The sequence below is a fragment of the Gigantopelta aegis genome, chromosome 4, assembly GCF_016097555.1.
Source record: "Gigantopelta aegis isolate Gae_Host chromosome 4, Gae_host_genome, whole genome shotgun sequence".
NCBI classification, from domain to species: Eukaryota; Metazoa; Mollusca; class Gastropoda; order Neomphalida; family Peltospiridae; genus Gigantopelta; species Gigantopelta aegis.
The window spans coordinates 89,843,255-89,854,804 of NC_054702.1; the positions used below are offsets into that span (position 1 = coordinate 89,843,255).

Here is an 11,550-nt window from a genome sequence, read left to right on the forward strand (position 1 = left end):
GTCAAACAGATCATGGAGGCGTCAGACCCCCCCCCCCCCCACACACACACACACCTCCCGCCAAGGCAAAGTAGGAAGGATGTATCGTCCTCAGAAGTGGCAGTCCTCCTATAGGCGAAGTACGAAGTCTCATCCAGGGAGTGATAGTCCTAGTTACGAAGAAAAATGTCTCGTCTTGTAGAATGACAGTCCTCTCTTAGCGTCGAAGTAGAAATATTGTATCATACCATGGAGTGGACGACCTAGCGATGAAGATGGAAGGATGCATTGTCCCGGGAGTGACAGTCCTCATAGAGTTGGAGTAGAAATGATATACCATCAAGGAAGCGACAGTCCTCCTAGCGACAAAGTAGGAAGAATGTATCATATGTTGAGTAGCAGTCTTCCTTGCAACGAACTAAAAAGGGTGTAACGTACTGCTATGATCTTATCAAAACGTCCTTTGGACTGCCGTCTGCAGACGTTCTAGCTTTCAAGCTTCAATAGCGATAACCCCTGCACGTGCTGTAACCTCACCGTGGTACAGGGGTGTAACATTCTCTTTGAGAATGGCCAATACAGCACAACTCCCCTTGTTTTCTTCGGGATACAATTAAAGTTTTGAGTAAAGGTCAGTATCTATCTGTGATATTTGTATTTTTGCACAGTTCTTTAAACTGTTTTTATTTAAATCTTGAATTTTTATATTGATGTTGATCATCACTTTATTTGTTTGCATTACCATAGTTTGACACCCAATAGCCGATGTATTTTTCGTGCTGGGGTGTCGTTAATTCATTCATTCATTCAATAGCGATAATGCTTTTGCCATGCAGGGATTAAGTGGTTGTTTCTGAATATAAACATGAAAAAACTTGTCAAAATGGCAAGTCATTATCAAAAAGTGTTGTATCCTCTTTTATTTCGACCCGTCGCATTTTTATAATTTGTATTCCACTATGGTATGAAAATATGTATATGTATGCATTGATCTTGTAATGATTAAAACTGGTCGGAATGGTAAATTACAATCAAGCATTAAGCAAAAGGTTTCCATCCATTAGCTTACTTCTCTTATTTCGACCAGACGCATTTTTATAATGCAGACCACTATGGTTTAAAGGTAAATAAGCACGCATTTATCTTTTTATAGCTGCGCTCGCACGTGCCTATGGACTATCTTCTGTGTAGATATCGTTGTATGGTTTTGGATAGGCTGTTGTTTTTGTTGGTGGACTTTTTTTGGTCGTTCTGACTGAATATGATAATGTTCCGGTACTGCAAGCAATCCATCAAGAGCATTCAGGAAAAGCATTTCCGATGGCATAGCTTTTGTTAAAAATCGTAACATAACAAATATGATCGTTGCTTCTATTTTCCCCCTGCAACATACCAAAGAAAAAAATCATGTTTTTTTTCTCTCCTTTATCAAATAAGAACACCTTCCAGAGACGGTTCTAGAGCCATGTGTTGTACGCGGCGACCTACCCTGTGGGCATTCGGGAAAATGTTCGTGCCAGCCGAACGCGGATGACACAATGAATACAGAAACTATTGTAAGTAAAAACGTATTTTGCGATTATCTTTGAAAAACAACGCAGCTCCGTCTTCTTTGCTTCTGCGTGAGAAAACACAGAAACCGCCAATGATTACCAGACAGCCCTAGAGCATGCACACTCCATTGCAATCTCAGCGTTCCCTGTCGGTGTGTATCTAAACTCTGTCTTAAGGGCCAGAGCGGTAACACGTGCTACACGCGATTCTCAGATAAGGGCACAGAATGAAAAGAGAATGAGCCGATAAAAGACGAAGATACGCGAATGCCGTCGAAATCACAACTTTATCATCTTGGTAAATATCCTCGCTTCTCTGGCAGGAAACATCCGTTTTTATTTATAGAGACACACGTGTAGAATGTTATATAAATTGTTAGAGGGAGAGATACGCTTATGATGTCACGAACTACCGCATCTGTGTTTATTTATTAAACTAATTAAAGGAACATTCCTGAGTTTGCTGCAATGTTTTAAGATGTTATCGATTAATAAAATATTTCTACGATCAAAGTTACGTATTAAATATATTTTCTTGTTTAGAATATTAGTGGCTGTATATTAAACGTGTTTCTGATCGTTCTAATATTTGTACTAGGTTAATTTTCATTTTATTTCCTAAAAATATTTTTTTTCGTATGTACGAAATTATTTGAAGACAAAATCCAGTTTGGGCTTCTTACAAATATTAAGACGACCAGAAACGCATTGACTATACAGACACTGATATTCTAAACAAGAAAATATATTTAATATGTAAGTTTAATCGTAGAAATATTATTTTATTAGTCGGAAATACCTTACAATACAGCAAACTCAGGAATGTCCCTTTAAAAAATAGCAGTAGCTGTGAGCATGATGTGAACTTGTACCATTCATGATAAATTGGTCTAAACGTTCTTGCTGAGCATTATAGTAATCCAGATAGCGTTTTGCGAACAGATATTTTACACAAACGGTAATACGATAACACTGCACCCAGTTTGTATGATTTATTCACCACCCCAAAAGAAAAACAAATAATAATAGAAGAAGAACAAACAAAACACAAACAAACTAAAATAAATAAAACAAAAAGATCAAATAGACAGTTTGTCTTCAGTTTTATAGGACGATTCTCGCAAAAAATAATCGAGAATAAACTATAGTGTATAGTGTATAGTATAAACTTTGATCTTGATGGTGATATTGGATACTGTTTATCATTCAAGCAAAGGTACTAATTACATCAGTTTTAAAGACAACATTAAATTGGAACCTTACTTATGACTACTAAATAAAACCAATAGATCTACTTGTGTTGAGTATTGTACTACCAACCACAAGCTACCAATCGAAGTTGGAAGGTGGGAGAATTTTCCTAGAGATGAACGTAAATGTTGTTTACGTGATGAAGATGTCGGTGGCGATGAATGTCACTATTTGTTTCAATATTTTGGGGGGGTTTTCAATAAAGCAAGATGCATCTGTACACCAAAGTATTTCTTTACTAGACCAAATATTGTTAAATACCGTGAACTGTTTTGTAGTACGAATATTAAGTTACGAAATAATATCTGTAAATTTATTGACTGTTTTAAAAATATTTAAATCCTCAAGCTAATGGATTTATTTATTTAGTTATTTATTATGTCGGGCTGTAGTAATATGTATTGTACATGCAGTAGTAGCTGCTCATGTGTCATTGTATGTGATCTCACTTCAAATAAAGTTCTGGGGCTGTAGTAATATGTATTGTACATGCAGTAGTAGCTGCTCATGTGTCATTGTATGTGATCTCACTTCAAATAAAGTTCTGGGGCTGTAGTAATATGTATTGTACATGCAGTAGTAGCTGCTCATGTGTCATTGTATGTGATCTCACTTCAAATAAAGTTCTGGGGCTGTAGTAATATGTATTGTACATGCAGTAGTAGCTGCTCATGTGTCATTGTATGTGATCTCAGTTCAAATAAAGTTCTGGGGCTGTAGTAATATGTATTGTAAATGCAGTAGTAGCTGCTCATGTGTCATTGTATGTGATCTCAGTTCAAATAAAGTTCTGGGGCTGTAGTAATATGTATTGTACATGCAGTAGTAGCTGCTCATGTGTCATTGTATGTGATCTCACTTCAAATAAAGTTCTCTTTTGCGGCTTTTAGGGGCGGGACGTAGCCCAGTGGTAAAGCGTTCGCTTGATGCGCGGTCGGTTTGGGATCGATCCCCGTCAATGGGCCCATTGGGCTATTTCTCGCACCACGACTGGTATATTAAAGGCCGTGGTATATGATATCCTGTATGTGAGATGGTGCATATAAAAGTTCCCTTGCTGTTAATCAAAAAGAGTAGCCCATGAAGTGGCGATAGCAGGTTTCCGCTCTCTATATCTGTGTGGTCCTTAACCATATATCCGACGCCATATAACTGTAAATAAAATGTGTTGAGTGCGTCGTCAAATAAAACATTTCCTTCCTGTTCTGTTTTGTTCTGGATAGGCAGACATTCCGGTAAATACATGTACTATTATCTGTGTGTTCAAAACCGTAACTAGCGCAATAATACGAAAAGAAAAGAAACAAATATTTGAGCATGTTCACAAATACATTAAACAGACACAATGCTTTGACTAAGAAATTATGTTTTCAATCAAAATACAAAAAAAGAAGAAGAGTGTTTTCTATTTTAAGAGTGGTGGGATCTGGATACGTCAGTTAAGTAGAGCGGTTGCCCGTCCTAATCGGCTGGTATAGCAAATGCCGTGATATGTGCTCAACTATGTGAAAATGGATATAAAATATCCCTTGCTACTAAAAAAAAAAATGTAACGGGTTTCCTCTGAAAACTACATGTCAAACTTGTTTGACATCCGATTGGTGATGATTATTAACTCAGCGTTCTCTAGTGGTGTCGTTAAACAAAACAAACTTTTACGTTAGTTTAACATTGTAATTTGTGTCCGCCTAGAGAATACTCTGTATTGCCGTGCCGTGATGCACGTCTTTTTGAGGAAACCTTGTTAATTTTGGCGAAAAAGACTCTGGAATGATTAGATTCAAACAGTGGCTGATCGGAGATTTCTCTGTATAATATCTAAGGTTGCTAGAAAGATGTCAGCTGTGGTAGGGCAGATAACTCAATGATTAGATACCGCAACTGATTGATCAAATCCATTTGTGACATTTGAACTCTGCAGCTTCGCTCCAGCGTTAAAGTTATACCAGTTACTTTCACTTTATCCTTGACATATTATAAACCAATACTTGTAAAAAATAAATATTACTCTAGCAAAGATAAAATGTTCTTATCTCCATGTAGCGACCGTTGCGTGTCCAACCTAAGGTGTGATGTGACTCATAGTCTAGAGCGTGAAATAAGAAACCCGATTCGAAGCTTGATAATCAGCGAGTGTCGTGCCTTTGACGATGTGAGTTTTAACACAGGCATGGCAATAAACGACTACATTATCGCAAGCTAAAACAGGACAACAACATGATAACAACATGACGTGGAACTAAAATATTATCAATAATTTTAAACTTGTTATGGAATATACATGTATATGCCGACAATGTTAACACACACTCACACTCACACTCACACTCACACTCACACTCACACTCTCTCTCTCTCTCTCTCTCTCTCTCTCTCTCTCTCTCTCTCTCTCTCTCTCTCTCTCTCTCTCTCTCTCTCTCTCTCTCTCTCTCTCTCTCTCTCTCTCTCTCTCTCTCTCGTATGTGTGTTGTGTGTATGTGCGTGTTTGCATGTATGTTTGTATGAATGTATGTGCATGTAAATGTATGTATGTATGTATGTATGTATGTATTGATGTATACACTCTGAGCTATTGAGGCATCCATAAAAATAGTAAGCATTGATGTATGAATATCTATATATTGTATGTATGTCGAGGTTGACTGTTACATACATAGATATTAACGCACTGGGGCAGGGGATAATTAAATCCGTTCTGGCCTTACAAATTGTCCCATGTCGTTGCTGGGACTCGAACCTGTGGTACCGAATCGCCCGCAAATTGCAAGACTAACCACGATCAGGGGATAAAAAAAAAAGTTGCCTCACAAATTATCTCATGCCGTTGCTGGGACTCGAAACGTAGGTACCGAATCACCCACAATTACCAGTCCACCACCGCAACCACTCGGCCACCCAGCCATTCTATGTAAATATGCACGCGCGTGCGTGCGTGCGTGCGTGCGCGCGTGTGTGTGTGTGTGTAGGTAGCTAGGTAGGTAGGTGCCATGTATGTACAGACTGACGGGCGGCGAACGGTCAGACAGACACGATGTTTATACATTACATTGTACATGTTTGACACAACCGAGCCTTTGAAAGATATTTTCAAACAAGCAATTCATTGACAAAACTCTTGCGTCAAATGTTACAGTGTTTCGTCGTGTTTCCCTCCCACCTAGGGCGAAGCACCGCCTGTGCCTTTGTGCTTCAGACTATAACCGAAATGAAACCCTATGTTCAGCGTACTTTTACATTTCCAACCCCCTTGCACACTTCAGCATAAATATTTTTACTCAACACAACGATTTTTAACACCAACGAAAAACACCACTTAGACACTGGACGCTTTAAAAACCAGGTCCTACAATGAATTTTTGTCAAGATTAAAAGCAATGACAGTGTTAAAAAGAATATTAAATGATGTTTAAAGAAAACATATCGCATCATATTTCGCTCGTCAATGCGTGATACTCTCCCATTGTTGTCCTAAACTGAGGACTCCGATGGGATGGCGAGTGTCCCGCTGACGCCATCCATTATATCTTCATCGCTTGAATCGACAGCTCATAAATCTACGTGCAGCACTCGAGGGAAGCGCCGGGGACAAGTTAAGGGGAAGATAATACCTTTATTATCAAATGATTAGTTATGTGACTCTGTTATGCACATTCACAATTATTCGCGAGCGTGGTTACGGCTGATTTGCCGTCTGGTTTACAAGCGGCGTGACGTTACAGCTAACGCCAACAGACGGCGGTTACGTGGAACCGGCTTGGCTTGTCACGGGGGACCGGACAAAATTTCCTTCAATGTAGGTGTCGCGGTCCAATAAAACTGTTGGGCTCTGTGCAGCGAACACCTCAGGTGGCGATTTGTAGCTCAACGGCTGGGATCGCCAGTCTCGATAAGATAACATAATGTGTCGAGGCGTGTTGTCACCGTGTGATGCTTCACATCCGTCAACGAGGGGCCAAGGTGGCGCAACGCCACATCAAAAGTGAGAGTCACATTTCACAACTGTAGTGTGATTTACAGAAGAAAAACAAAATGTGTTAGGAAAGAAAATGAACAATTGTTTACCACGATCTCAGCATATAATAAAGCCACGGTACTTGCTAACATATGGTTATTTTGATGATTGATCTACAGTATAAGAGAGGAAACCCGCTGACACCATTATGTTACTACCGAATATGGAATGGAATGGATTGTTTAACGTGCACATTCAGAGCAAGCTGTTGTAGCGCACGGCTGTCCTGGGCACAGGTGACGGCCTCGGCCGGCTCCTCCGTCTAGGACAGGAAAGGTGTGGTGTGGGTAGGAGGGGGGACCGCCTGCACTGGCAGGTGCAAAGGAGCACCATCAGTTCGACCGTAGCCGGTAACCGAATAGCTGCAATGGATCTTTTATGAGCGCATTCCCTAAATCAGGAAAGCCATACACAACTACGTTTGGTATATCAGTGGTAGATCACTCGTTGGTAAGGAGGGAGTGGGTGGGGCCTATGGAGGCATCGAATCCTCCGAGGAGGGTCGACACTATGAGCAGTCTACCACTGAACGACAACTGCCCATTGAAGATGTGTTACACTTACAAGATGGTGGAACACCTGTCAAGTTAAAAACAAATTTAAAGTTAATTAACCGACATCTGATTTGTATAGTAGTTTACTTATTAGCGGGGCGGGACGTAGCCCAGTGGTAAAGTGCTCGGTCTAGGATCGATCCCCGTCGGTGAGCCTATTGGGCTATTTCTCGTTCCAGCTAGTGCACCACGACCGGTATATCAAATGCCGTGGTATGTGCTATCCTGTCTGTGGGATGGTGCATATAAAATGTAGTCGGTTTCCTCTCTATGACTGTCAAATTGACCATATGTTTGACGTCCAATAGCCGATGATTAATAAATCAATGTGCTCTCGAGGTATCGTTAAAGAAACCAAACTTTATTTAGCAGATGTCCGTGACTGCACATGTCTCTTTTAAAGTCGCAGACCCTAGTTTCAACCGTGAAAATGGACACTAAGTTTGGTTAATCTACAAACATGTAACATATTTGGAGTGAAACAAGATTCTGTGAGGTTGAAACTGTGAAATACCCTCTAAAAATAGACTAAAACTCGACTCCATAACCGTTACTTGTCAGATGCACGTGCTTTTTTAAAAATGTGAAAAATGCATTTCGTGATATTAAAAACACCAGGATGACCAGAAACATTTCGAATGTACGAAAATAGAAAATCTAAACATTACAAAATAAGTAAAGTATGATTTCAGTTATCAAAAACGGCTCTAATAGTGAAAAATATGCCTTAGTATTTAAAAACTAGTGTGTCACTTTAATACCTTATTATATATTATTCTGCCATTGGCTGTAAGGAAATGGAATGTCAAGAGATGAAAGAGCAGAAAGCAAATCAAACGTATACTTTTTTTTTGACGAAAGCCTTTAACCGTAATTAGCACAAAAGGAATACTTTGACTGACAACAAATCACTATACTAGTATATATATTTCTTTCAGTCATTTACTATTGGGTGTCTAGAAAAGTAACTCGATTTACCCATTTGATACAATATATAATCTTGGATAATGTAACCTAATAAATAGGAGTGTGCGTTCGCTTAATGCGCGGTCAGTCTAAGATCGATCCTTGTCAGTTGCCGTTGGGCTATTTCTCGTTCCAGCCAGTCCTGGTTAACAAATGCCGTAATATGAACTATTCTATTTGTGGGATAAATATAAATATAAAAGATCGCTTGCTGCTAATCGGAAAGATTAGTCCATTGCATGGCGGCAGTAGGTTTCCTCTCTCTTATTTTTGTTGTCCTTAACCGTGTGTCCGACGACATATAACCGTAATTAACATGTGTTGAATACGTCGTTAAATAAAACATACCTTTCTTCCTAATAAATATTACAAATATTACTAGTACATGTTTACACTGGCAAAAATATTAAAATATAGAATGAAATTATATTAAATGTTTAAACACTGGTATTAGTTTGTTACACCATGTACTCTTCTTTCAAATTATTCCACTTTCTATAATGGTTGGCTTAGAAGCCAATCTCTCTCTCTCTCTCACTCACTCACTCACTCACTCACTCACTCACTCACTCACAATCTCTCTCTCTCTCTCTCTCTCTCTCTCTCTCTCTCTCTAACACACACACACATTCACTCTCTCTCTCTATCTCTCTCTCTCTATCTCTCTCTCTCACTCACTCACTCACTCACTCACAATCTCTCTCTCACTCACTCACTCACTCACAATATCTCTCTCGCTCTCACACACACACACACACACACATTCTCTCTCTCTCTCTCTCTCTCTCTCTCTCTCATACACACACACAATCTCTCTCTCTCTCTCTCTCTCTCTCTCTCTCTCTCTCTCTCTCTCTCTCTCACACACACACACACATTCACACTCTCACACTCTCACACACACACACATACATACACACACACACACACACACACAATCTCTCCCTCTGTCTCTCTCTGTCTCTCTCTCTCTCTCTCTCTCTCCCTCTCTCTCTCTCTCTCTCTCTCTCTCTCTCTCTCTCTCTCTCTCTCTCTCTCTCTCTCTCACACACACACAATCTCTCCCTCTATCTCTGTCTGTCTCTGTCTTTCTCTGTCTGTCTCTGTCTCTGTCTATCTGTCTCTCAGACAGATTGTTGCACCTGTATATTCTTTATGATGTAATGGAGAGGTCTTAATATAGGCATGGCCTGTTGACCGATCCATGACCATTATAATTTGGTAATAAATATGTTTAAAACAAATAATGATTTTTTATGCATGAACATGTACATTGTACAAGTAAGGGATGGACATTGGCATAGTCACCAACTTGTTCCTTATACATGTAATAGATTTAACTATTGTCTTCAGAAAAGTTGATTTGGGAAGTGCAGACGCGTATGAGGGAATTTTAGCGGGAGGTTTGGGGTCTAGACTGTGACGAGCGAAAATTATGCTCTCCGGAAAATATTTTGGAAAAAAAAGAAAGAAAAAGTGCTTGAGCAAGAGCAGTTTACCCCCCGACACACACCTGCACATGCGCCTGAAGTGGCGTTATTAACTCACTATAACTTATATAATGCTACGGTCTGGATTCGAATAATATAACTAAACCTAATTTTAACAAATATTAAAAACATTTATTGGGGTGGGGATGGGTCAGAATAATTACCACTTGCTCCAAAAGGGCTTTTTAAAATTAAAAGGCAACCTTCCTCTGCGATTTTTGTTTGAGGGGGTGGGAGAGAACTTACTCCCCTCTAGGAAGGCCCCTGATAACAGATACAATGCTCACCTTTCCATCCACGCCCGCCAGCTGTGGAGACACTGTGCTAGTAACACAGGAGATGGTCACAATCAGAGACAGTGCGGAGAAGCTCCAAGTCGTAAAGTTTACCATCCTAGACGTTTTCTCCTCGGAGAACACCTCACCAGACACGCTCTGTGGAATCACATCTTTCTACATCCGTGACGAAAATCAAAAGTGGCGAATCCATCTTTTAAGTGAATGGGCACACAAACATCGTGATAGTGAAAAAAAAAATATTTAAAAAAATCCACCAGCTATCTTGCAGACGCTTCTTCTTCAATGAAGGGATGAAATTCGCACCGGAACATTACTCCCGTCAGCGTTTGTATGTATCGGCAGATAGTCAGTCACTTGATAGTATTATGTTCATATAGTATACATGGGGCCAGCTTTATACCAGTCACGTGACCCAGACACCCCGCATATTCAGCCATACATATTCATGGGCCTTTTAGCAGGTTTCATACCAAGCCGATGTTTAGCCAAGAGTGAAACGAGCTGATTTCACGCTTAATTTACTCAGCCAAACCTAATCTTACTGCACGCAATAGACAAAAATAAAAAAATAAAATAAAACACTGCTGCCGCACCATCTCGATCCCTACTTGATCCGCCCTGGGTTCGTTTCATTTCATTTTATTTCATTTTTTAATCTAAAGTTAATGGAATGCTCGTTATGCAATTCCTGCTTCTTTTGTTTATCGTTCCAAATTAAAATCACTATCAATATTTCCTTAAGTGATTTCCTCAGTAATCCATGCTTAGAGATGAGGTAAGAGAGACTATTTAAATGTACGTTAAGCAAGTTTGATCGTCTGATAGTTTCCGCGCTGCGGTGCAAAATGTCGTCTGCAACGACACGAGGGAAATATCGTCTGCAACCGGGGCGTCTAGCCGCCTCGCACACCTGATCACACCTACAACAACAGAGCAAACGTTGTATTATTCAGCGAAAGACAAACACACACAGCAACATGCGATTGATAACCCCGCCATGACAAGGTTAGCCCTTTTTTCTTTTTCAAGACTTGATAACCTTATTATCATCCCTTTTTCATATGCTTGAATGTTATTTCTATGTGTCTTAGTTGTAAGAGTGTTATAATTACCCTTTTCTCTAATTACCGCAAAACTAAAAAAGGACATGCTCAGTGAATAAAATGATTAACGTATCAGTCTTCTAGTATGAAATGGTTACCTAGATGAAAACTATATGTTCATTCATTCATTCATTCATTATTAATCTATTCATGCATTCATTCATGCAATGATTCATTGATTTATTCAGCACATATTCATTCACGGGGCTGGACGTAAAGCGCTCTCATGACAAGCGGTCAGTCTGGGATCGATCCCTGTTTGTGGGCCAATTGGGCTATTTCTCGTTCCAGCCAGTGCTCCACAACTGGTATAACAAAGCTCGTGGTATATACTATCCTGAAT

At 39.7% G+C, this 11,550-nt stretch overlaps 1 protein-coding gene across 6 annotated transcripts in view; it reads right to left on the reverse strand.

Annotated features, from left to right (window-relative positions):
- LOC121371373 (SPARC-related modular calcium-binding protein 2-like) overlaps positions 1-10,679 on the reverse strand; it is a 60,925-nt gene extending 50,246 nt beyond the window's left edge. For 5 of the 6 annotated variants that reach the window (XM_041497213.1, XM_041497211.1, XM_041497212.1 and 2 more), the window contains exon 1: positions 10,093-10,678. In XM_041497213.1, coding sequence (XP_041353147.1) covers positions 10,093-10,197 — 105 coding nt within the window. In that variant the 5' untranslated portion in view covers positions 10,198-10,678. Of the gene's footprint in view, positions 1-10,092 lie in introns of all 6 variants that reach the window. The other variant, XM_041497210.1, reaches the window with a different exon arrangement.
- Between the last annotated feature and the right edge of the window lie 871 nt (positions 10,680-11,550).